General features: G+C 41.8%; 1 protein-coding gene and 1 long non-coding RNA gene across 13 annotated transcripts in view; one reads left to right on the top strand and one right to left on the bottom strand.

Annotated features, from left to right (window-relative positions):
* The window catches only part of LOC130705022 (uncharacterized), a 92,004-nt gene extending 77,163 nt beyond the window's left edge, over window positions 1-14,841 (bottom strand). For 6 of the 10 annotated variants that reach the window (XR_009005614.1, XR_009005617.1, XR_009005615.1 and 3 more), the window contains exons 1-2: window positions 14,702-14,839; window positions 6,398-6,491 (exon numbers count right to left, since the gene is read on the bottom strand). This is a non-coding gene — a long non-coding RNA (uncharacterized LOC130705022). Of the gene's footprint in view, window positions 1-6,397; window positions 6,492-14,701 lie in introns of all 10 variants that reach the window. The other 4 variants (XR_009005623.1, XR_009005620.1, XR_009005616.1 and 1 more) reach the window with 4 other exon arrangements.
* A 4,235-nt stretch (window positions 14,842-19,076) lies between these two features.
* Window positions 19,077-27,596, top strand: part of TMEM26 (transmembrane protein 26) — a 49,499-nt gene continuing 40,979 nt past the window's right edge. The window contains exon 1 of one of the 3 annotated variants that reach the window (XM_057530677.1): window positions 19,077-19,450. Coding sequence is in view for 2 of the 3 variants with exons in the window: in XM_057530675.1 (XP_057386658.1) it covers window positions 19,920-20,110 (191 nt within the window). In the remaining variant the exon portion in view is untranslated. Of the gene's footprint in view, window positions 19,451-19,548; window positions 20,111-27,596 lie in introns of those variants that run through there. The other 2 variants (XM_057530675.1, XM_007170838.3) reach the window with 2 other exon arrangements.

Raw genomic sequence — 27,596 nt, 5'->3', positions numbered from 1 at the left:
CTCTTTCCCTTCCTTTGTATGGCATATGAAGGATTAGAACTGCTGTTCCAGTTACCCTATCCTCTGTTCTTAACTTCCTTACTGGGTGGAGGTCAGTGCCTCTGTACAGCCAGCACTCATTGAGTTCTCTTCAAATCAATTAGGGAAGTCTAATCTGAGTTGTGGGGTCTTTTGATTTAGTTCTGGATGTTGCTTTATGGCTCTAATTTTTATATTAGTGCAAACATACTATTTCTCTAGTTCTTGAGTTGGAATTTTTTTAACAATCACCAGAGCTTCAAACTTTGCAGGATTTGAAGCAGCTACAGGTACAGGAAAAAAAAACTTCCCATCTCCAATATCCGTGATGCAGGGGTTCCTTCAACTTCTTACAGGGGTTACTTTTGAGCTAAGAAGAGTGATTGTTGTACTGTACTGGTGATTTTGATATGTGTTATTTGGGGACTAATCCAAAGAGTACCTAAGAATCTTTAACTCCAGGTATACAGCAAAAAACACATGAAAAGATACAGATTAAGTAAATGACTTTCCAATTACTGCGGTGATGCTTGCTTGTTTCTTAATGTTCACTTTGATCTGCTATTTTCTACTAACTGGTGCTTTATTTTACAGTAGCAGTAACAAAAATAACAGTAAATAACAATAACAGTTACTGAGAGTTTACTATGTCTGAGGCATGATTCTAAACATTTTACATGTATTAGCACAAAAACTTGGCCAACAGAGTACCATTGGTATCCTCATTTTACACATTTGAAAACCGAGGCACAGAAAGATTAAGTAATTGTCCTAAGTCACACAGCTCTAAATGGTGAAGCCAAGACTGCCAGTCAGCCAATCTAGCGCCAGAAAACCATACACTTATTCACTATATTATTATATTATTATTATTATTAAATGTACTATGTTGGAATTTTTAGAGGTACAGCAGGAAAGCACAAAAGAAACTTGTGTCTTAGACTGTATTAATGTGTTTTTTATTCCCTTCAAACAAACTCCTGCTGTTTCAACTTGCATGTTTATGCATTGGCCAACTTTATTTCATTTTTATTAATTTCTACACTTTGCTACCTACCTAAAGTGTGTATGTGTATATGAACATATATATAAAATAAATTGTTAAAGGAGATATTCTTGCATAAGTCCTCTGTTTAGACCTCTAAAATCTTTGAGGTTAGAGAGTGTGCCTTGTGAATTTTCTGAAAGGTTGACTTGACCTGTCTTTGAAGGAAGCCCAAACCAGGAAGTAAAAGAGAGTGAGAGGAACAAAAGGAGGATTCTCAGTAGTTGTACGGACAATGAAAGCAAGTGAATAAGTGAGATAAACGGTTTAAAACACAAGTACTAAAAAAAAAATAGTTTACATAGTACAAATATTCTTATCTAGGGAGAAAAAATTGGGAATGTTAGGAAATAAAAGCTAGTCTAATGGGATTAGAAATTTAGGATTAATTTTTATAAATCAGAGAAAAAAGAAAAATTAAATTTCTACACAGAGCTATAGACATATGCAGGAAAGAAATTGGAATCATTACTACGGAGCTTCAGAAAAATGAAGGAGAAAGGAAGGAAAAGTCAAGGAGATGGATAGGGAAAAAAATGTGACAAAGCAGTGAAAAAAAAAACAAGAAAGAAAAATATTGAGGGTGCTATATGATCCAGCAATCCCACTACTGGGCATATACCCAGAGAAAACCATAATTCAAAAAGACACATGCACCCCAATGTTCACTGCAGCACTATTTACAATAGCCAGGTCATGGAAGCAACCTAAATGCCTATCGACAGACGAATGGATAAAGAAGAGGTGGTACATATATACAATGGAATATTACTCAGCCATAAAAAGGAACGAAATTGAGTCATTTGTTGAGACATGGATGGATCTAGAGACTGTCATACAGAGTGAAGTAAGTCAGAAAGAGAAAAACAAATATCGTATATTAACACATGTATGTGGAACCTAGAAAAATGGTACAGATGAACCAGTTTGCAGGGCAGAAGTTGAGACACAGATGTAGAGAACAAACGTATGGACACCAAGGGGGGAAAACCGCGGTGGGGTTAGGATGGTGGTGTGCTGAATTGGGCGATTGGGATTGACATGTATACAATGATGTGTATAAAATTGATGACTGATTAAAAAATAATAATAATAATTAAAAAAATTGAGGGTGCAATATTTACAAAGACATTCCCGTGATTTTTAATGACTAAAAGCCACAGATACGTAAAATGTGAGAGAAAGGCAGAGTTGAGTCATTCCCACAGCTGGCTGCTGAAGGAAAGGCTGCAATGTTTTTTTATTATGACAATTGACCGGCCAGATAAATGATGATTCAGTAAGTTACAGGTGTGGGAAATGGAGTGGAAACGTACAAGGGACTCAGCAAACTGTAAACCTGCATTGGCTTTATCAGTGGACTCGTGTTGAGTCCATCTACTTGATGAACATCCTTATCAGCCAGCAAATATAAATGACTTATGGGAATAATATTTCAAGGACTAATGACACAGCTATATCTAGTATTCTTCTAAGATCTGGCTTATTAAATATTAAATATCAAAGCTGTAAATTATAGTAGCAGCTTTATATAACTAAATTAAATTCAAACAAAACCTAATTTCCTTAATCATTGGCTGTAATCCTCCAGGAACATATGCTATTAACTCAACTACAAATGGCACTGAAATTGTATGACTTCAGTTAAATTATTTGATATCAAATTCTAATCCAGGGCACACTGCTCTGTAAATCTCCTATAGGGATTTTAATACTTCTACAATTATATTGGCTTTTTACAGAGTAATCTTTTCATACTCTTATTTCTCAGTCCTTTATCCCATTTCTTTTTATTTTTTCTCTCAGAGCATATTCTAGGTCAATTTTTCAAAACAAACTTCTGTGGAATTAAAAAAAATTATCCCAAATGATCACCAGAGTTAATATAACCTAAGATTCTGCACAGAGAAATAATTAAACTTAACTGGGAGTATTTATAGATCCAATTAACTGTCTATGGCCATGTATGTCGGGGCAAACCCAAAACAGTAAAAAAAAAAAAAAAAAAAAAAAGTGATCCATATAATTCTGCTCATTGTCTCCATGGCCAAATGTTTACCTTGGAGTTTGCTCAGTGATGAAGTGCATTGTGTCTACTGTAATTACGAACAAATGGCTTAAGTGAATTTATTTTGTGCTCTTCTTGGACAAATGTTACCCATTTTTTGAATAGTCCATTATGGTCACAGACTAAATAATATATGATTAAGAATCTAAAATTGCTTAAAGTAAAGGATTTTGAGAAGGAGAGAAGAATTAGTTCATACTATGGGGATGCACACAGCAGTACACAGGTGAGAATCCTGGCAAAAGTAGATGCCTGGGAGGTTTGGGCTTCTGTTCATAAGCAGTGATGTGATGCATGGGGCGATTGGTCTTGACAGACACTTAGAAGAAGGAGAGTAATTAGTTCAGGTTTTAACCCTAGATGTCAGCCTTCCTCAGCGTGAGGATGGGGCGGTCCAGGACTGCCTTGAATCCAACAAGATGGTAATTCAAGATAGTGGGTGTCAGCACGAGGAGCTGGTTGCCCTCCCAGAGAGCAAGCGGTCATAACTATTCCCCTCTGCATCTAAAGGCTGAAAATTCTTAAATGTTATTTTCTCCAGCTCAGACTTGCCCAGCCTTAAGGTTTTTCCAGACTCATTTTTGCTTGCCTATCTATATCTTCACTTGGATGCCTAATAGGAAGATCAACATGAAGTCGGATCCTCTGACAGTCAGGGTCTCGTCATGGGATATCTGGCAGCCTTGAAGGTTAACTTTTGTCTAAGCAGGCAAGTTTAATGAGAAAACAGTTTACAGAGGTGTGGGTAGAATTAATGGAGCCAATAGATGATGCTGAAGCACCCAAGGATTGGTAACATTGGGAAGCTGTTGTCTCCTTTAAGCCTGCATGTAGGGACAAGGGCAAGGAGCCCAGAGAAGGATTTGAGCCACGGAACAGAGTCTATTTGATTGAAGCAGTAATCCCAGAAGGCAGTCACTGGCAGAAATGAGGTTAGACAGGAAGGGATAAGAAGGAATAAATTCTCCTATTTTTCTTTTCTCCTGTCTCCTGCTGTTACCTCACATATATACCCATCTATGGAATACACACATTATCTATCTATCTATTGGGGTGGCCAAAAAGTTCGCTTGGGTTTTTCTGTAACATCTTATGGAAAAACCTGAACAAACTTTTTGGCCAACCCAATTATCTATCTATCTATCTATCTATCTATCTATCTCTCTATCTATCTATCTACCTATCTACCTATCTATCTATATTGATCTCTTATCCATATAAATCATAGAGACAAATTCCTCATTCATATATATTTATATAAGCATGTATATATGTATGTATAAATCAAGTTTGGTCTATATTTTAAGTAAACATAAGAATCAATGTCTGTACTAGTTACTGTAGATATCTAGGCTGGTTGATCTTTACATGTGGCAACTGGCTTTCAACTCTTACTTCTAATAGGGTCCCTCCAATGCCTAACAGCGGAGTCCCCGAAGGCTGAGTCCTCAACCCTCAACTCTTTCTCCTTATGTTCTATTCTCAGAATTCAACTATTACCTTTATGCCACTGTGGGCTCTGACCTCAAGGCAAGTCATAATTCATAGGAACAGTATTTGATTAGGAGTGCAGAATTTAAAATGAGGTCTCTCTTTTGCTATGAAAAGGTGTAGAATTAAAAATTAAATAGACTCACTTTTGCCCTTTCTTGATGAAAACTGAAGCAACCCAGACAAAACAAACAAAAAAGAGAAAGGGAGCAGGTGGTCCCTCAAGCTAGCAGTGAACGTCTAAATTACATTCTTAACACCAGCCTTGGTTTGCTCTGGAATCATGAGTAAGTCTTGATCGAGTGTGGTTTAAGTCATACGTAACTCAAATGTTCCCAGGTCTCTCCAGCTTGTGGCTCTCCAGCTTATAGTAAAGTCACCAAAGGAGTCTTTCCTCAAGTCTCCGAGGGCCGATGGCTGTCAGGCATGACGGATACTCCCTCCGCCGTGTCTGGGGGTCAGTGCTCTTGAGACAGACGATCATCTCCACAAGTGCCAGGACTGCACTCAGAGCTCCACTGCCACTTGCCTCGGACTCTCTGGTCCTCTTCTTTCAGACAGCAGGAAAACGCCTTTCCTTTCTCACCCCTGTGCTTACAGGGCATGTCCCATGGTGGAGTGGCTCGGCTCCCTCGTGACAGCCGGTTGTAATCCTCACCCAAAGCATACAGGTGACTCAGGGCTGCGGGACTTACCCAACAGCCTCACGGCACCCAGGACCTCTCCTTCCTCCCCTCCTTGGGCTGCTCACCTGAGTCTGACCCACAGAGGCAGAATCCTTCATCCATCTTGGTAAGCGATTTCTCTCAGGGGCCCTCCTACGCTTTGTCCCCGAATTTAAACTCACGACCTCCAACCCCAAGCTGCATCAGGCTACATCCCTGCTGTGGATGAAACTCAAGTCCTTTGAGACTTAGGGGTCCCACAGAAGCCTGGAGCGTGGCTAGGTCTACGAGTTTGGAATGTACAGAGTTGGGGGTGACTGTGGAAAAGAAAGAATGAACAGCCTCTTTCTCGCTGAAGTCAGGAGAGCAAGTTTCAGCAGCCCTGTACAGCGTGGGGCTGGGAGGGGGTGAAGCAGGGGCAGGGGGATAGAGAGGGAGTTGGAGGTGTGCGGGAAAGGGAACATGCTGGTGCATTCCGTGCCAGCGTGGCTAAGCCTCAGCTCTGCCCTCAGGATTCCCTGATAGGTTTCTGTGGCCAGCCACGCCGACGTTTCATTCCTTGGAATCACTTTTTAGCTTATTCCATTAAGGATATTTTCATCTGTGACTAAATTTTTCAGCTCTTAGTAGTTTGAGAAAATGGTAAAACTTGTCTTGAATGCCCTTGACTCAAAATTGGATTTGGTTGATTCATAAGAGACTATTTTTGAAACTTAATCTTGAGTTTCTTATAAAAAGTACCACTGTCTATTAACCTACTCCCGACTGTTTCATCATTCATCACTCATTTTACCAACCCATCTCAGGGAATTTGTTGTTGCTGTTAGAAGGGCATCAATTTGATAGGAGTTAGTAACTTAGCAGGAGCTGTGTTGAGATACGATTTTTCTTAAGGCTCTATGGGAAACAAAGGCAGCATTGGTATAATTGTTGGATCTTGGGCTTGTTAAAAAATTCCTTTTTTTCCCCCCTACATTGGGGACTTTTAAAAAATGCAGCAGTAAGAATTGCAGTCAATTTCATGCTCAATACAAAATGTTATGAACTGAAAAGTTCTGGAGGCTTCAAAGAAAAGGAACACACGGCTCATTTTAAAGGCATAAAGCTTACCTATTCCATTAGGTAACTTGGAGAGTATACCTTCAGCCATTGCTGCAGAGTCTCCACAATTTCCTGAAGAAAGTTACTCTTCAAACCACAACTGCTGTTCAATAAAAAGAAAAGATGCCATAGTCATGGTATTTGCGCAATATTTCTGCATTATCAACTTCTGACTCAGAAAGGAAAACAAAAAAACAAAAAACTCTTTAGTTTCCCCAAGGAAAGTCTGTACCAATCTATTAAATGAATCTATCATTGTGCCTACTGGAGAGTTTAGAAATAGTGTCAGAGAAAAGTTGTGCTGCTTTTATTTACAGCTTCATAGGTCATCTCCAAAAGCTATGAAGGCAGTACAGTGAAAAACTGAAACAGTGAGGGATGCCGTAGACCCCACTCTGCTTGGCTTTTCTTTAGGACTTACAGCATAAAGGTGGTATATTAACATTAAAAATATTTCAAGAGCTCTCTTCAACTTTGTCAAAAAAGTAGTTTTGCCCAAAGAATGAAACCCAACTCCTTACAAATATAGAGGCCTTGCAACAAATTAGGGTCCTAGAAGTTGTGTGATTAAAAAACACACACATACACAGAGACACCAGACACTGTGTTTGTTAGTCTAGTTTATCTTCTAGGCATGCGTCGATTGCAAACTCCTTAGACCTAAATCAAATCTTCTACAACTCAGCAGGTAGCACAATGTCAAGACGTCAGGATAACCAGGCCGTGGCACCTGCTAGCCCTGCCGACAGCCAAAGATGACAAGTGAAAAAGCGTACACTCTCCCCAGTGAGGGAGGAGTAACCTCCAGGTAAGCCTATATGTATAGCTGGGTTTCTGCTAGAACCTCCAAATAAACTTTTTAAAATCAATGTTTTTTGTCATTACAACCCTAAAGATTCAGAGGAAGAAGTCCCCTAGCCCCACCCTGGAACCTAGGTCACTCGCTAGAATACTATCTGCATCTTTTCCCCATTGTGTCGCAAAGGCTCAGCATATGGTAAGCTTTCCATAAAATGGACTGACCTTCTCCTCTCTTTCCCAGTCATCCCCCTACTATTAGCAACTTTGCCATGCTGCCCCTGAAACAGCATGGGAAGATTCAGCAATTTATAATTTATAATCCAGCCCTCAAAATATCAGGAAGGGTATTTTGGGTCTACGCCCAGCCTAGAAGCTTAACAGAATGGATTAGCACATGCAGACAATTATTGGACTGATATACTTTGAATAAATTCCCTCTTCTGTGATAGTAACAAACGTCCTCAGGTAGGGCTGTGGTCATTACATTAGTCAGCTCAGGACAAGATACCACATACTGGGTGGTTTAAACAACAGCCATTTATTTTCTCATAGTTCTGGAGGCTGAAAGTCTAAGATCAAGGTGTCTGCAGGGTTGGTTTCTAGCGAGGCCTCTCTTCCTGGCTTGTGGATGGACACCTTCTTGCTACGTCCTCATATGGGCTTTCCTCTGTGCATGCACAGATTGAGTGAGAGACCTCTGGTGTCTCTTCCTCTTCTTATAAGGACACCTGTTCTATCAGTTTAAGGCCCTACCCTTATGACCTCATTTAACCCTAATCACCTTCTTAAAAGCCCTATTTCCAAACAGTTACATTGGAGCTTAGGGCTTCAGTATACAAATTTTGAGGGAACACAATTCAGTCCATAACATTCCACCCTCATAGTACTTAAGTTATGACTTATCAGTGAGAAGAGTAAATATCACTCAAGGGTTTTCTGTCCTCTTCTGGGAAAAGGCTTAGTGTGTTTTGGCTGTACATAGGACAATTGTGTCATGTTACGTATAAGGATGACATTGTTATTTACCTTATTTGGAGATTAAATATGGCTTAAGGAGAAGTATATAGATGACAAGTTGACAAGAGGTGGACTTGTGATGATTAATTTTGTGTGTCAACTTGACTGGACCATGGGGTGCCCAGATACTTGGTCAAACATTATTCTGGGTTTTTCTGTGCAGGTGTTTTGGGTTCAGATTAACATTTAAATTGGCAGACTGAGTACAGCAGACTGCCCTCCATAATGTGGATGAGCCTCATCTAAGCAGTTGAAGGCATGCATAGAACAAAAGGCTGACGCTTCTACAAAAAAGAGAGAATTCTCCTGCTTGAGAGCCTTCAGAGTGGAACCTCTGTTCTTCCTGGTTCTACAGCAGGCTGCCATTCTTCAGACCCCAACTGGGACACGGACTCTGCAGATTTTGGACGTGCCAGCCTCCATAAGCACATGAATCAATTCTTTATAAGTAATCCATACATACATACATAAATCCTTTTTTTCCTGGAGAACTCTGACTAATAGTCATTCATGCATTTCAAAGGCTGGCTATCGCCCACTTGTCACTTAATCATGTGTACACACATTTATTGTAAATGTTTCCCGTGTAGTCATGTTCAGCTTTTGTTGTTGCAAAATTTAGGAATCAGACAATCCTAGCCAGAGTTCCCACAGTTCTATGACTCCTAATTTGAGTCAGAAATTTGAATGGTTACAAAATATTCAGATGACTGCAAAATATTTCCTTAATTCTCTAACTTACCAGCTGCATGAACTACGATGAATTATCTGCTCTGGAATCCAGTTCCTCATTTGGCAATGGGGATAAAAATACATCCCCTTTCTATACTGTGAGATCACTTTAGAATCTCATGGGATGACTCGTAAAAGCTCTTCTAAAGCTACAAAGTGTCATCACATTACTGGGTGTATTACTATTACTGCATGACACGCATATGCATTTGTAACTGTGGGTTTATTTTGAATTAAAAATTCCCAAACCTTAGGAAACAGGTCTTATCTCTTATCATGACAAACACCTTAGGTTAAATGAAGGATGGTTACCAGGTGTCTCATGTGCTGCTACCCTCCCTGCCCACCGCCCTGGCCAGCATCCAAAGTCTACTGGGGATGCACTTTACCACTGAGCTTGGGAAGAGCTTTAGAATTCTTCTAATGCCTTGTATTCCTGGCAGCCACTACCAGTGGACCTGAGTAGGCACACAAGTGGATACCTTGTTGTCATCTCTGAATTTGTTATTAATTAATCAATTCTGTGGGCCCTATGGACCTGCCAAAGGAATGTCTAGATTACTGTTAATTTATAAAATGCAACATAGATCTATGGAAGAGTGAGGAACATATGTCCAACCTTAATTGCTGCATTTAGCAGCCACCAACTTTGCAGCTGTGTCCCACAGCCTCTGTGACCTTTGTGTTCGGAAATACAGACATGTCTGCTCTCCTCTGCAAATTTCTTTACAAATTCTGCAGGTCGTGGGAGCTGTCTTTGTAGAAGAGAGTTTTTTGAAAGGGAGCAAGAAATCAGAGACACTGTGCCAAGAGAAGAAAATAGGCTAAGTTATCCACCTTCCTCACCAACCCTTACTCGCCTTCCTCCCCAACTAGAGGCACAACTAGTCCTTCTGGGGCTGTTTTCCCAATTCTTCTTCAGATTACACAGAAAAAAACAGAGTTCTCTGATTAAAGTTAGCCTAAGGTTTTATGTTTCTTTTTTCACTGAGTCATACAAAAGACACAAAACACATTCAGCTCAATCAAAATCTAACCAATCACATAGAGTTATTAAACATAGCATCGACCGAAAGAAAATGTGAACTCCTTGCCCAGGAAGGATGAATGCCAAGAACAGAGTAATTTTCTGGCTTTGTCTTTCGTATCTATAAATTTTATTTTTGTGCAAGTCACTACGTTCCTGAATAGCTGTTGATGTTAAACATTGGGGGAAACTTACAAATGGGCAGTGAAATGCATTAGGGATTACGAGACCTTAGCTAGCCACACTCCGTGAGAACCTTACTCACATCTGTTTTTGACCTCCAGAGTACATAAAACACTTTCTTTTCTCTTCTCTTATTCAATCTCCTTATTTTTGTGGCCAAGTATATATTGGATGCAAAAACTTTTCAGACCAAAACTTGGCATGTGAACTCTTGATTTGGCTGCAGTTGGGTTACTACCAATTTGCAAAATAAAGTATGAATAATAATCCAAGCTGTAAGAGTGCAAGTAAAGTAAATCTTTACCATCTTATCAGGGAATATAAATCATTCTGGTACATACGTCAACCTTAATTTCTGTGTAAAAGTTCCAGATGTAGTTATGATTCTATTTTATAAACATAACCAACTTGTTAGGAATAATGAGAGCGAAAGACCCCATGGATCTCATGAATGGCCCTTCCTCATGAACACAATCTGAGCCCAGAGCCTTGGAATTCGATTGAGTTCACTTGACAATGTTGCCTCTATACAGGTTTTCCTGGTCTCTTTGTTCCTGTCCCTTACTCAATTAAACGCCTTTTCCCTCTACTTATTTTCTGCCATGTATATGCCTCCTCTTGACCTACAAACAATAGATTAGCCTTCTGGGGTGCAATCAGGGCCAAAAAGGGAATTTTTTTTAGAACACGTATCTGCAGTAATGATTTAGGATACCAACCTCCACTATTTTTTGTATTTCAAAGTAGGCTTCAACATGAAACTCTTGCTATGGGTTTTCAAACCTAAGCTCTTGGTCATATCAGACTCCCACTGCAGCTCTGCCTGCCTGGCACCTGGGCATCACCACGTCTCTGTCCACTGTGTGCAGGTCTTGCGTAGACTGGTCAGACCACCTAGGATTCTCAGCCACAGTCAAAGTTGGCTCTCCTTTATTAGGTACCACTTACTGTGGTCCAGGTGCATTACCTTCTCCAGTGCCCCAACAGCCTGTTAGAGCAGAACTCTTAGAATGAGGAAAGGGAGGCCTAGATTCATGTACTTGCCTGTAGTTACATAGTTAGGTCACTTGGTACCTAAGCCCTTCACCGGGAGCTGCTTCTTTCCTGGTCATATTAGAAGCATCAATTCTGACCATTCCTCCCATTTCTGCAATCCTTGGTCATTGAACAAAAGGTATTGCCACTCCATCTCCTCTCCTTGGGGTTTTTTTTTATCCCCTACTGTTCTTCAATTCTGTACCCCTGAACAATCCCAACACCCCAGGTGCATTCTCCTGGCACCCCATCGAGCTTCTGCCTTCAGCTAAGTGTCACCCTCTGTCAAAGTCAATGTCATCTGGGTTGAACGTCTTCTGCCCTCTTAATCCTCCATACATCTCCTTTCTTTACTCAGAAGCTTGACACATGGATTGGTTTTCTTTTCTAACAAATTTAGTTTTAAGAGACTGTGACTTTCTCTTATCCTTACAGGAACATCGGCTTTCGTGTCGCCTTTGTTTTCTTCCAGCCTGCTGACTTCCTCCTTTCCCTGTTTGCCCTGCCCGTGACCTTTACAGCTGAGGTCCGAACAGCAAATATTCACCATCCTTGGTTCTCTTAGATCCCCACACTCTGCTCACCCTGTCTGGGAAAATTGAACCCCAGATGAAGGCTACAACCTACTTTCTCTGTACCCTCTTTACAGCTGGACAGTTGAAGGCTGCCAGAGGAAGCTGCATATTCCTGCATGTTGGTGCTAATGCTAGCTTGGAATGTTCATTAACCCTTTACTTGCCTTTGACTAGAGTCCACTCTCTTCTCCCTCAGATACAGGCCCAAGGCTTTACCACACTCCTAAAGACCCCCACCCAGCGCCCTCCCCTCACGGTCAGCACGCGGCCTCATGCCCTACTTCACTGTGACGACACGTCCTCGACCCTGATCTCTGTCAACTTCCCGTCTCCTTTCAGGTTTTGCCTTATCTAAATCCACATGCTTCCTTCCTTCCTTGCAACCTCAGAGGACAAGAGGTCTCTTCTCTTCTCCCTTCCCCCTGTCTCTCCATTTGGCTAACTCCTCCCTCCTCTGTTAAGGCATCTCAGATGGTCACTCTTCCAAGACGGGCTCCGGCGAGCTGGTCCCACAGTTGGGTCAGGTGACTCCCATCTACCCTCGTGCTTCTGACGTGCTAGTGTAAAGCTGCTTAGGTGTTTGCTGCCTGGACCAGGCTGGGAGGTCCCCAAGGTCAAAGACCTGACCCTGCTCACCTTTAAATCCTCAATGTAGTGCAGGCCTGTCACCTAAAAGGGACACAGTTTTACTGATATGTTTTTGTTATCAACTTCCTTCCTTAACTGAGCTGGATGTGTTTCCGTAACAGTCTAGACAAAAAAAAAACAAAAACAATCCCCCCCCATAAAAAAACCCACCAGACTAACAGACTCAATAAGGACATCCTATGCTTTTACATCTCATTTCTATTAAAAAGAAAGATTTTATAGATAATGCAGTATATAACATATATTATGTGTGTATATATATATATATTTATACATATACACATACATATTCATAATTTTTCTATTACTTTATGTGCAATAAAAAATATCTTTTGTTTTCCATTCTTAACTCTATTATAAACTTTAAATAAGTCACCTGCCCATTCTGGGCCTCAGTTTGCAAAGTGAGGAGGCTGGACTTGGTAAACTCAGTGAACTCTTCAGTAATGAGATGATTGTTTGATGACGATGATAATCAAGCAGAGACTCTAGGCCTGGGCAACAGCAGAAAAATAATTGACTCTGCTATTCTAAAAGTATCTTCAAATTATCACATAATAATTCCCTTACGTGACATTTCTAAAGTGAGCTTTTGAATTTATAAGCTGCTTTCAAATTAAATGAAATAATCAGATAAATTCTTATATTAGTATATCAATTTCCTTTTTGAAAATACACTTTTAAATTTTATAATAATTTTAGATTTACGTAAAGTTTGCGAAGATAGTGCAGACAGTTCCTGTATACCCCTCATCTGGTTTCCCTCTTGTTAAAATCTTACATTACTACCAACCAAACTCTAGACCTCATTTGGACTTCACTAGTTTTCCACTGTCCTTCTTCTGTTCCAGGATCTCAGTGAGGACACCACATTCATTCATCATGTCTCATTAATTTCCTCTGGGCTGTGAGAGTTTCTCAGTCTTTGCTTGTTTGTCATGACCTTGATGGTTTCGAGAAGTACTGGTAGGGTATCCTGCAAAATGTCCCTCAATTTGAGTTTGTCTGATGTTTTTCTCATGGTTAGACTGGGGTTATGGGTTTTGGGGAGGAAGACCACAGAGATACAGTGCTATTCTCATCGCATCATATCAAGGGAATGTATACCAACATGACTTGTCACTGTAATGTGAACCTTAACCTCAGTGTCCTTTTATGGAGCAATTTCATATTCGTTACCTCATGTGACTCTTTTAAGGATCACGGCGTATGCAAGCCTGGCATCCCCAGCTCCATTTTACAAAGGAAGACCCTGAGTTGGGGGTTGGAGCCAAGGCATTATGACTGTCACCCTATCAATCTCTCCCTAGCCCCCTGACAATCTCTTCTAAGTCACACCTAAAAGAAGCATTTATAGGAAGCATCTTACGATGCTTTCCTGTATACATTCATTTTAGTGCTCCTGTGGTTAAGAATTTTCATGATTAAATGCTACATGGTATCTTCACGACTATAGCTATAATCCTAGGCTTATTTGGACAAATCCAAAATGGATCAACATGTCCAATCAACCAATCAAGTAACCAACTAATCATTATTTAAATTCACATTTGGAATGAACTTTCTTTTTTCGAACGGATTACTTGGTGTTTGATAGTCATACTTTATTTTCTGAAAGATTCAAACCTTCTTACCAGACCCCAAAAATCTTTAAAAGAAAGTTGTTTCTTCATCTGTAAAACAGGCTTGTGATTTACATAGAGATACAATATTTTGGGTGTGTATTTCAATATGATAGGAAAGGGGCCTGATAACTGTCCCTCTGGAGACACTCGTAACAATAATAATCATTGGTATTACAATGATAGCAATAATAATAATAGCTAACATATTTAGCTCTTACTGTGAGGCAGAATCTGTGCTAAATGATAATCTCATTTCATCATCAAAATCTATGGGTTAAGTGCTACTTAACCCATAGATTTATATCCTCATTTTGCAAATGAGAAAACTGAGGCTCAGAGAGATAAAGAAACACCAAAGTTTTCACAGGTCATATTCTTGAAGTATTTACTTTGCTAGGGCTGCCATAATAAAATACCACAGACTGTCTTAAAGAACAGATATTTGGGACTTCCTTGGTGGTCCAGTGGTTAAGACTCCATGCACCCAATGCAGGGGGCCCGGGTTTAATCCCTGGTCAGGGAACTAGATCCCACATGCCGCAACTAAAATATCCCGCATGCCTCAATGAAGATCCCGCACGTGGAAACGAAGATCTCACATGCCCCATCTAAGACCTGGCACAGCCATATAAATTAAAAAAAAAAAAAAAAAAAAAGAACAGATATTTACTTTCTCACAGTCCTAGATCACAGAGAGCAGTTTGCTTCTGTCTGAGGCCTCTCTCCTTGGCTTGCAGACGGCCGCCTTCTCGCTGAATCCTCACATGGCCTTTCCTCTGTGCATGTGCATTCCTGCCGTCTCTGTGAACCCAAATTTCCTCTTTTTATAAGGACACCATTCAAATTGGATTAGGACCCACCTTAATGGCTACATTTTAATTTAATCACCTCTTTAAAGATCTTATCTTGAAATCCACTTACATTCTGAGTTACAGTACTAGGGGTTGGGACTTTAACATATGGATACTGGGAGAACATAATTCAGCCCATAACAGGAATTGTGACTCAAACCCAAGCTGCATGACTCCCAAGCCAAAATCTTAACTATTTAGCTATCCTGGGAGATGAATCTTACACCTTCAGGGTAGCAAAACCACCAGCATTTTTAGACTTACTTATCATCACAGCCAATCATGCAGTGTTTCCACTGATCTGTGATCTCCCTCCATGTGATAGAATGAAGCACTGAGCTCATACCAATAACATTTACTACTTTATTATTTACCCCATCATTTACAAGCAGCTGGCCTTAGAAGAGGACTCAGCTATGATACCAGCTGGGGAATAACATATTTCTGTTTTGGGGTGTTGCTTATTCAGCCCTCACTCGTATCTTCATTTATTTATTCAACAAATATTTACTGAGTGTTTGCTATAAGTTGGGCATTTTTCTAAGCACTTTAGAAATATCAGTCAATTTAATCCTCATAATACATGAAGGTATTATCATTATTCTTATCTTACAGATGAGAAACCAAGGCTCAAAGAGGTTAAGCAACTTGCCAATCACTTAAGAGGTGGTGACAAGGCTTGAAGAAGGCAACTTGAAGGCAGCCTCACTCCAGACCCTTTGCCTACACTTCAGATTTCTCTTCATTGCTAGCTGTTAAAGTGTCTGAAGATTGAAAATTACCTCTGACTTTTCCTTTTTTTAAAATTAAAGTAATTATTAAAGTTATTAGTAACTTAGCAAAGATCTGTTTTTCCTCTACTATTATATATAATGTGAAATAGTTGCAATTAGAGTTCCTATTTAATCCTTATGTTTCAGAACAGTAAATAAATCTGTGAGTTTTCTGGTTCAAATTTGTGATCTAGCAGCTAAGACTTCACCTTTGAAATAAAAGAAAAGATTTTTAAAGCCAGAAAGGACGCAATTAAAACAGTGCTAGAGGGCTTCCCTGGTGGCACAGTGGCTGAGAGTCTGCCTGCCGGTGCGGGGGACACGGGTTCGAGCCCTGGTCTGGGAGGATCCCACATGCCGCGGAGCAACTGGGCCCGTGAGCCACAACTGCTGAGCCTGCGCGTCTGGAGCCTGTGCCCCGCAACAGGAGGGGCCGCGATAGTGAAAAGGCCCGCGCACCGCGATGAAGAGCGGCCCCCGCACCGCGATGAAGAGTGGCCCCCGCTTGCCGCAGCTGGAGAAAGCCCTCGCACGAAAACTAAGAGACCCAACACAGTCATAAATAAATAAATAAAATAAATAAATAAAGTATTAAAAAAAAAAAAAACAGTGCTAGAAAGCATGGGGGGACAGACCAAGTATTTTGAAGAATTTCAGGAAGATAGAATACAGATAGGATAGGGTCAATGGAGAAAGTAGAGCAGAAGAAAACAGCCTAAGAGAAAAGAGGTGAGCACAGATCTTTCCATGAGAGGTCCTAAGAAGCTAAAGTCATACCAGCAAGTGTAAAGAGTAGCTGTGCTCAAGGTATTTATTCAATAACTATATTCAGACCGTCTATATGGGGGACCATCGCTACTCCTTACCTAGAGCCCTCAATGATCTCGAGTTAAAATCTGAGAAATGTTCTTTAAAGAAAGAGGGGGGTGGGCTGGGTAAGACTCCTAGTAAGGGTGTAAAGAGAATCAGAACACTCTTGGGGGTGGATTTGGCTCTTGCAGCAGCCAGGGCTGGGGGATGGGGTAGAGGAGAGAAGTCAAGGCAGCTCTACCAAGGCCTGAGTGAGACGCACTGAGCACTAGCTCTCAGAGGCTCAGGGGAACCCTCCTTACACTGACACCACTGCCTGCTTCTGTGTGTGTGTGCGTGTGTGTCAGAGTGACGTCTGAATAGGATCAAAATGGGGCTATGGGAGAAATGAACATTATTAGGAGGTTGTGGCTTCTGAGACCAACCTGAAACGTTGATGGCTCTGGATGCAGACATGACTTTGGATTGCATCACTATTGGGAAGCCATAGGTGGGACCATAATTGCATGCACACTATTTGGATAGTATCAGGCAGGGACATCTCTAGCACTGTAGGTGGAGGAGATTTTTTTAATTGCTCAATGCCTTTTTCTTTTTTAAAGATTATTGGACTATTGGTTTGAAGGTTTCAAAATATTTTTCACAGCTTCCAGTTTTCTAAAACGGGTTTAGGAGAAAATTAAAAAGAACTAACCTTAAAGTTCTCGTTAATGACAGTTTTCTTTTTCAGATCCAGAGACAACAGAACCTATACTGAATCTAAACCTTCAAAACAGAGAAAAGCAAAGATGTGGGGAAGATGTCAGATTGACCTCCTTTCTTTTTTGCTCACCTCTTCCCCTGGAGAGCCCTTCTCAGGAGACCTGAGAAAGAGAAAAGCAACCCCCTAAAGCAGGCAACTGGTCTGGCACTGTCAGCCAGGTCTCGGTCTCCTCCTGGTGAACACAGAAATTTCACAGCACGTCCACATCAAGCAAGGCCACTCTGTGAGCGTGATGGATCAAGACGAAAGTAGGACCACTCTACAATCATGTCTGATCACAGACAAAACATGAACATTGTCCAAACCACAAAGATGACCAAACATCCCCCACCTACCTAAATTACCTTTAAGACACTCAACTGTAGAATTATTAACCCTACTTCCCGATAGCATCCCACTTAGAGTGAAGCCCCACCTTCTTCAGCCCTCTTTAAAATCACCTAACACAAGCCCAGTCCTTTCTAGTAAGTCTTCTCTAAACTTTCTGACAGCTTCTTAGTGAGACACCCCACAGTTCTCCATGGAGTGTGTACTCCCTCCCGAAAAATGTAATAAAACCAACTTGTTCAGCAATAGACGTGTTCCTGGTGGTGTCGGATTTTGACAGGTCTTAGGAATGTCATGTTTCTCTCTGCGCTTTTACTATTACTTGTCTCAGATCATCAAAGAGAAGCTCCCTTGGACTAAGTTTCCTGGTCCAGGCAGGAATTGCCAAGGTTTACCAAGCTCTTAGGACCTGCCAGGAGCTTTATATGAACTAACTCATTTTACACTCACAATGGCCCTACGAGTGGAGAGGCTCAGTACCCCGTTTATAGATGAGGACACTGAGGCACAAAGGTTACACCCAACTAAGTGGCTGAGGCAGGAGTCCAGGACAGCCAGGTGACCCAGTGCTAGGGCTCCAAAGTCCACACCACGCTGCTTCCCGCTGTACAGAATCACTGCTGCACAGTCACTGGTCACCGTGCCATCAGCCTACACTGAAGGGCACTATAATAAACAGCCCCAGGATATCACTGCTAGGTTTCCTGTAAGATATGGAAGAATGCAGACCCACAGGAAAAAAAAAAAAATCTCCTTAATCACAGCACCAGAAATAACTGAGTTTCTTTTAAGTAACCGGATTTTTTTCACCTAACGAAGACAGTAACTGTATAATTCAGAGATTTCAACCTAATTTAAGACAGGTATGGGATGATCTTAAACTGCATAAACCTAAGCAAGAAAGATATTCTCTTTGAGTTTTACTTTCCATTTTACTAATGTGGTCAAGAGAGCATTCCTGCTTGGTAGTAAGAGGACTAGCATTCTTTTTTTTTTGGCGGCGTCACGAGGCATGGCGGATCTCAGTTCCCTCATCGGGGATGGGACAGAGCCCCCTGCAGTGGAAGCGCAGAGTCGTAACCACTGGACCGCCAGGAAAGTCCCAGGACTAGCATTTCTTTATTTTCCCAGAAAGAGGGAAGTTGAGGCACAGAGGCTTGGGAGGTAATAATATCTAGCAAGATCTCAATAACTTAGCTTCATTTTATTCTATTTATTTTTGGTAATTACCTTCCATTTATAGCCTACTAACACTGATTTTCCATTTACAAGTGATAAAAAGATTTCTTTAGAAATTATTTCAGTAAAAATTTGAGTTGGTTTAAGGAAAAATGTTAATAGTGGTACAGGTGGTAGGAGACCAAACAAGGAAACAAAAATCATGAAGGTGCTTTGGGAAACGCTGACTTCAGTTTCCTCCTTGCCTTGGAGGCTGGCAAGTCGGAGTTTACTTCATGAGTCACTGATGTCAAGGGTACAGTTCCCTGCTCCACGAATTTCTCCGTCTGACCTACACCCAGCTTTACCTTCTGTCTCCTCCTCACTGTCCCCTCTGCCCTCTTGTCTTGCCACCCTGCTTCCTTTCAGAAAAAATAGTGGGTGGGGGGGAGACATAATAAAGACTATCTCTTTGCTTTAATAACACCTTGTCCAAACAGTGGAAGTGACCTGGACTACCCATCCGCTAAGGGAGGGGCAGGGAGCTCTGGGAAAGCCCAGGGCGCCTCATTTCCTCTAGTCCTGGGAAGTTTTAATTCTTCAAACTGGGCTGGAACCGTATTTCTAAACCTGCCTGCACAGCAGATTCTCCGGCTCTCCTGCATCCCATCTCAGAGTCACCATGAGAGCCTGTTCCTGCAAGAAGTGTGAGTGAATTAAAGCACTTCAGTGGAAAAGTAAGGGAACCCCCCATCCCCCGACGTCCCCCTCCCCCTTTCTGGCTATGCAGCCCCTCGACCTTCAGTCCGCCTCCCTCTTTCCAATTCCTCGGAGCGGCGAGGTTCTCGAGGACCCCACGGAGGCCGGGCAGCGGGGGTCGAGGGCAGGGACGGAGAGACGCCTCCCCACTCCCCGGATTGGGCGGGGGATGGGCAAGCGCGGGACAATAAGGCCTGGGAGCCCGAGCGGCGCAGCCCCAGACTCCCCGGAAAGCCCGAAAAGCTAGGTGCAGCATCTCCTCTCTTTCAAGAGTTCTCAGGAAGTTTGGGGGAGGGGCGCTCCGCTCGCTCCTGTTCGCGGGAGGCGAGGGAGGGCGACAGCAGCGGCAGGTCTCGGAGCCGTCACGTCCCGCCCTCGGGCGGGCTCGGGTGCTCCCGGCGGCGGGGTCTGCGGGGCGCGGGGCGCGGGCAGAGCGCGCCGGGCGGCATGGAGGGACTGGTCCTGCTCAACGCCCTGGCCACCCGGCTGCTCTTCGTGCTGCACTCGCTGGTTGGAGTGTGGCGAGTGACCGAGGTGAAGAAGGAGCCGTGGTACTGGCTGCTGGCGCTGCTCAACCTCTTGCTTTTTCTGGAGACGGCGCTGACCCTTAAATTCAAGCGCGGCAGAGGCTACAAATGGTGAGCGCCCCCTGGGTGAGGGAGGGCACGCCGAGTCCCCGGGTGCTGTCCCCTGCGGCACTCTCAGGCGGCCCAAGAGCCCGTCGCCCCGACGATTCTTTACTGGGATGCGGACCCCCTTTGTCCTCGCTGGGAGCGTCGAAGGAGCCCGGGATGCTTGGGCGTCGCTGGGATACAACGGAGTGCCCCAGGGTCCCAGGGCAACACGGGGAAGGCTCCAGTTGCAGCCACGCGCCACCCAACCCCAGGTCTGGCAACTTGAAAGATGGGAAAAAAGAAGGGAAGCGCTTGCATGCTCTGCAGAAAGTGCTCCAAAGCGGGACAGTAGTGGGGCGAGGGGGGTGTCATGTGCTCTGAGTTCTGAATTTGGGGGGTGGGTGTGCACGGCTTAGCCTGAGTGCATGCGGTTATGGGAATGCCCTTAGCCGGGCATCAGCGACTTGTGTGAGGGCTTGCGCACATCGGGCAGCGCTGGGGGCAGCGCTTCCCGGGGTGAGAAGCCACTCGCAGCACGTCTGTGGTTTCAGCCGCTTCGCCGCACACCAGCCCCGGCATGGCACTAGCTTCAGGTGTCCTCCGGGCTTGGTTGCTTCCGAGCCTTGGTTAATGGTCAGCCCATCTTGTCAAAGATGGGTTACGATGCTGGTGAAGGTACTAGCAGGCAGTGGTTCAGCCTTCACCTCAACGTGCCAAACTGCAGACTCTGCCGTGATGTTTTATTTCCTCGCCAAAGACTTGGATGGCAATCAAAGAATTGAGAAAAAGATTCCCTGCCATTTACAAAGAGACTCTACCTCTATGGCTCCACTCCCAGGAAATTTTCATCCCAAACTTATCCGAGTTAGGCCTCTTTCTGTATTATTTTCTAAAACAATGAGTCTGTGTTTTCAAATATGCCATATTTAAGAAGAATACCTACTGCTGTGAGATAGAGGAAAATACTGTTAGCCAATTCAAGAATTATATACACGATGGCATATTAAGAAAAAATAAAAGAAAAAACCCCTCTGGACAGTTTTACATATTAAACTACAAAAGGCTGTGTATTTCACGACAATCCAAGGGCGAGAATGTGTTGTTTCTTAAAATCATGTGAGTCTTGCTTAAATTTTCCACTGTCGAAAAATTTGTAGAATTATCAATGAAGAAATTATTCAAGTAGAATCTTAATTTAATACAACAAGGATTGGAGGAATGTCACTGCTCCTCCCCCCATTAACAGCTTATTAAGCAAGAGAGATCTGAGGTACTTTCCAGTATGCCTTTCGGAAATCTCAAAGAAAAATAGTATTAGTTCCCCAAATAAGTGTTAGGGTTAAAGAAACAAAAGGGAGAAAAGTGTTCACCCAGCAAGCAGATCACATGAGATTGATGTCGTTTTTACTGAGTAGCTTTAACATGCTAGGGTAAAAAATATCTTCAGTAACATGAGGATGAAGTCTGAGGCTTAAATATGTTCCATGGAAAGTAGTCCTGCCACCAGCCATCATCAGAGCTTCTGGGAGAAATGTCAACCTCAGAAGAGGGACCAGCTCACCTGGCCCTGAAATATCCTCCTTCTTCTCCAAGAGTGAGGGCTTAGCTCACATTAAGTCAAAATTGCATGCCAATTGTGTAGAAATACTGTAGGCAATGGAACCTTCATGTCCATATCACCATTGACTGCTGATTGACTCAGATTGACATGTAATTTAAAACTGAGAGAGGAAAAAAGGTTAGACCAAAGACTGGTGATGGTCAATATGACAAATTAAACAGGAAACTGGGGACATGTTTGTATATAGAGCGTGGATTCAAAATCAGACAGATAATGGAGTAAAAATCTGGGCTTTCCTACTTACTTGCTGTGAGGCACTGAATAAGTTACTTAACCTTTTTGAGTCTCAGTTTCCACATCTATAAATACTTATCTCATAGGTTGTTGTGAATTAAATGAAATAATATATGTTGATGATCAATGAATACAAAAGAAATGGTCTTTTCTAGATACTAGAGTTTTTCCTATTTTTCTTCTTATTAAAAAATATTCTGTGTCCAGTGGACATATTTTCTGTCTGTAAAAGTCAAAAAACTTTACTTGAGAGACTGGCCAATAAACCATTGGTTCAGAGCCAAAAAGCAGAAAATAATTCTCATCTTTATTTCAGAACAGGCCCATGATGTATATTGTATATTATAGCACTAATTGAAAAAAATTTTTGCTGGCTCAATATCAAGACTATATTTGAGAGTTAGCAAAAAAAAAAAAAATCCTTGATAGACTTGGCTATTATAAAATTTCAGGAACAAATGAGTCTTTGTAAAATGATCTAAACAGAAATGTGATTAGTAATTCTTTGTTCTACTGATGTTACCAAATAAAACCGAGTCTACAAATATCGTCATTTTCGTGATGGACAAAGGTCACATGCTGTTCTTTCATAAGTTTGAGAAAAAAATCAGAAAGTGGAATGCTAAAAATGTATAGAAAATTATCCCGGATATAACATGGTGACACTTAAAAAGGGTTTGATTTGGGACATACTTCATTTCTGGATTGAAGTTTTCTGAGTAAGGCAAAGCATAATTTTTTGTTGTTTTTGAACATCAAAAAAAGTTGTCATTAGAAAATCAAGGCTGATGGAATAAAAAAAGATAAAGTAAAAATGATGGCAGTATCTGTACCTCTAAGTAGGAAAATGTTACTGCAGAGATCTTTATGTAGATCTACATAATATAAAGATATATGTATCGGGGCTTCCCTGGTGGCGCAATGGTTGAGAATCTGCCTGCTAATGCAGGGGACACGGGTTCGTGCCCTGGTCTGGGAGGATCCCACATGCCGCGGAGCAACTAGGCCCGTGAGCCACAATTACTGAGCCTGCGCGTCTGGAGCCTGTGCTCTGCAACAAGAGAGGCCGCGATAGTGAGAGGCCCGCGCACCGTGATGAAGAGTGGCCCCCGCTTGCCACAACTAGAGAGAAAGCCCTCGCACAGAAACGAAGACCCAACACAGCCAAAAATAAGTAAATAAAAATAAATTAAAAAAAAAAAAAAGATATATGTATCTTTTTTTTTGGCTGAGTTGGGTCTTTGTTGCTGCGCGTGGGCTTTCTCTAGTTGCGGCGAGCGGGGGGCTACTCTTCGTTGTGGTGGGCGGGTTTCTCATTGTGGTGGCTTCTCTTGTTGCAGAGCACGGGCTCTAGGTGTGCGGGCTTCAGTAGTTGCAGCATACGGACTCAGTAGTTGCAGCATGCAGGCCCTAGAGTGCATGGGCTTCAGTAGTTGTGGAGCATGGGCTCTAGAGCACAGGCTCAGTAGTTGTGGCGCACGGGCTTAGTTGCTCCGTGGCATGTGGGATCTTCCTGGACCAGGGATCAAACCAGTGTCCCCTGCATTGGCAGGTGGATTCTTAACCACTGTACCACCAAGGAAGTCCCTATATATGTATCTTTCGATCCATTGGTCTTACATTTTTGACTCTACTCTATAGAACCAAAAGTACCCATATGCAAAGACACACATATAAAAATACTAATTTTCATCTTGTTAGTGGAAAATAAAGCTAAAAGCAACCTGATTATTCACCAATAGATTGGTTGAAAAATTGTAATATACCCATACTATAGAATATTTTGCTGGTATTAAAAATAATGAGCTAGATTTTATCTATTGACTTTGAGGGATGTCCATGATATGTTGTCAGGAGAATAAAGTTACAGACTTATGTATATTATGGCCTCAATTAAAAAAAAAACAGACTTGTCAAAGAACCACCCTTTGTATCAATTGAATACATTGTCTATTTACTAGTCAAGAAGAAGAAGGAGGGGGGAGAGGAGGAGGAGGAGAGGGAGGTGGGGAGGAAGGAGAAGAGAATGAGAAGAAGAAGAAGAAAAAAAAGGAGACAAGAAAGAAGGAGGAGGAGGAGGAAGAGGGACAACCCTCTCACACTGAAAATCAATCAATCAATCAATCAAGGCCTGAATGGTGGACTAAACTCTGCTTACACATGAAGTGAAAATTTCTTTTCTGGAACATCAGATCCATGAAACTCCTTTAGACTGCTCCGGGCTAGTTTGAACATTGTTCTTTTTGTTAAAATTTGCACCTGGCCCCAAATAAATCAAATCTATAGAAATCATGGTGCAATAAACAGAGCTATAGAGGAAAATGTGAAAAAAATTTCTTGAAACGTAGCAAACATATTACACGTGTCCAAAGAATGTTTCTTTAGCTATTCTTTGGATAGGAAAAATGGAACTAGAGCTGCTGAGCTCAGCGGTCCAGGGACAGGCAACATTACGTCAACACTAAGAACTTGCCAGTTGGAGGAGCTTAATTTGTTGGAATCCTATAGGATAAAGAGGGTAAGCCAACGACACATTCCTTGTGAAGTCCAACAGATGTGTGCTGGTGGAATTTGGCCCTTTTCCCCTAGTATTTATTAATTTCATCTGCTATTCACTTACATTTCATTAAGATGAAAATTAGTATCACTGCTTTATTTTTTCTTGATTTTGTTTTCTATTGTCTGGGCAACAGTCCAAAGGATCTGTGAATTACCATTTAGGTACAGTCAAACAGAAGATAAGATTTCCAGTTGCTTTCTAGCTAATGCTAATAAAATATTCCTCAGGAGATAGAAAAACGATCAAGATTGTGACAAATTTGAAGCCTGTTCACTTAAAAGCAGGTGGTATCTGAGAATAAGTAGAAATCTAAGTTGAAGTTATTGATAAAACTGTAGAATTGTAAGCACTGAGCTTCCTTCATCAAAATTTCAAGAATACAAGGTCAATATCATTGAGTTAATAAAACACCTCACTTATATGGTCACCTTTCTGCATTGTCTCTTTCCCTTTTCTTTTTTTTTTTTTAAATAAATTTATTTATTTATTTTTGGCTGTGTTGGGTCTTCATTGCTGCACGCAGGCTTTCTCTAGTTGCGGCGAGCGGGGGCCTACTCTTCGTTGCGGTGCGCAGGCTTCTCATTGTGGTGGCTTCTCTTGTTGTGGAGCAGGGGCTCTAGGCGCACGGGCTCAGTAGTTGTGGCTCCCGGGCTCTAGAGCACAGGCTCAGTAGTTGTGGCGCACGGGCTTAGTTGCTCCGCGGCATGTGGGATCTTCCCGTAACAGGGCTCGAACCCGTGTCCCCTGCATTGGCAGGCGGATTCTTAACCACTGCATCACCAGGGAAGTCCCCTCCCTTCTCTTTTATTCAGTTGAATCAGACAACTACTTGTTGACCTGCCTACTAAGTAAGCATGACACATGCTAGACACTGTGAAGAAACAGAAAACAGACACATTTGAGATTTTAAAATAAAACGTAGCATTTCAATGAAGTGTTCAAATGTGTGGGAATAAGAATAATTCTGAATATTTAGCATTTTGTGATGTTCGGGCTCTTTCAAGTGTTTTACAGAACTTCCCACTTGATCCTGACGGCAGCTGTAGTTATTTTCTGTTTGTTTTCTCCCATTTTTAGGTGAGGAAGCTGAGGCACAGAGCTGTTAAACCATTTTAAGATCATTGAGTTGGTGATTGGGAAAGCAGGGATGTTAAGACTCTAACAATTTAGAGGAGAAAAGGCTGTGAGGAGGAGTGATGGGGCAGGGTGGGGACGTGGGCAGGGGATGGTGAGTGGGGAGGGAGAGGGGGCTTTACAGCACTTGAGCTGGAGCAGGAAAAGCAGATATGAGAGAGAAGAGTGCCAAGGCTGGGTAAGTAAAGGACATCCTGAGGGAGGTGAGTGTGGGGCAACGATAACAGATTTCTCTGGAGCAAACACAGAGCCTTATCATTCTTCATTCAGCAGAAATACCTGGAACATCTCAAGTGTGTTAGATGTTTTTTTTTAGTGCCAAGAATACGGAGGTGAATAAAGCAGGTAAAATCCTGCCCTGAAAGAACTCGTATCTTAGTCAAGGGACTCAGAAAATAAAGGAGTAAATAATAAACAAGTGTGCTGAGGGGGAACTGGATAAAGGCAGTCAAAAGGTACAAACTTCCAGTTATAAGATAAGTAAGTACGAGGGATGTAATGTACAACATGATTAATATAATTAACACTGCTGTATGTTATATATGAACGTTACTGAGAGTAAATCCTAAGAATTCTCATCACAAGGAAAAAATATTTCTTCCTATTTCTTTTATTTTGTATCTGTATGAGATGGAGGTTCACTAAATTTCCTGTGATAATCATTTCATGATGTATGTAAGTCAAATCATTAATGCTGTACACCTTAAACTCACACAGTGCTGTATGTCAATTGCACCTCAGTGAAACTGGAAGAAAAAAACCAGGTGTGCTGATGAGTAACAATAAGCTGGTAAACAAATGAGTGATCAGAAGTATGAAGGCCTAAGTGGGATGGGTTATAGAGGGATGGAGGACCGGGGGAAGGTTCCACTGGGTGGAAAGAGAGATGTCTAGCTGGGGAGGCGACACGTGAGCTGAGTCCGGTAGAGAGAGAAGGAGCCAGGCAAGGGCAGAGCCAGGGAGACGATGAAAGAAGTGAGAGGAAGAAGAGCTATGCGTGCTTTGGGACACTTCTGACATCCTCCCAGAAGACAGAGAAATACTGACTTTCTCTTCTAGTCTTCATTGTCTCTTCTCCCCATGTCCCCTGCCTCCAAGTGAGAAATTCCTTCTAAATTTTATATTTTACCATATCTCATTCTAGAACATTGAAGTATAGTTGATTTATAATGTTTTAGGCGTACAGCAAAGTGATCCAGTTATACACACATACATACATACATACATACACATATATGTGTATATATATAGTCTTTTTCAGATTCTTTTCCATTATAGGTTATTACAAGATATTGAATAGAGTTCCCTGAGCTATACAGTAGGTCCTTGTTGTTTATCTATTTTATACACAATAGTGTGTATCTGTTACCATATCTCATTTGAAACATCATGTGTTTGAAAATGTCTGGCTGGCCCCCAACTAAAAACAGGAAAGATAAATTAAGCATCAAAAGAGATTCCATCCTAAATTGATTGCAAATTCAAACCAATTGTGTAAAAAAACTCAGTGAAATCTGATTTGATTAATCAATTGTATTTAGACGGTTCAACAGCAGAAATGAAAAACCTAGACTTGACAGGTATCATATGAAGTCTGATCTTGAACAAGTTTTGAGCAGTGTAGAAGAGCTCTGTAGGATTCTAATGCTGTAGTATTTGATAATATGTATCTTCCTCTACCAAAACTGCTTACAAAAACGCCACAGAGGACGTTGGGAAATAAAAGCACTCTTCTCCTGATCTTGTTGGGTATCAGACAGGATAAAATGAAGGCATTTAGAAGGAGACTCTATGATTTCCATATGGCCAGCGTGGGCACCGGAAATCCTCTCAGCAGATAAACTGTTTCTCTTCTTATTCACATTTGCTGTCCAGATTTCCTGATATCTCTCCTTAACTTTTTAGTTATTCCAATAACACTTTCCACTGTGCATTGGACTTATCAGCACTGCCTGCAGTGT

This window comes from Balaenoptera acutorostrata, chromosome 16 (genome assembly GCF_949987535.1).
Source record: "Balaenoptera acutorostrata chromosome 16, mBalAcu1.1, whole genome shotgun sequence".
NCBI classification, from domain to species: Eukaryota; Metazoa; Chordata; class Mammalia; order Artiodactyla; family Balaenopteridae; genus Balaenoptera; species Balaenoptera acutorostrata.
This window is presented reverse-complemented; position numbering and strand designations above follow the sequence as displayed.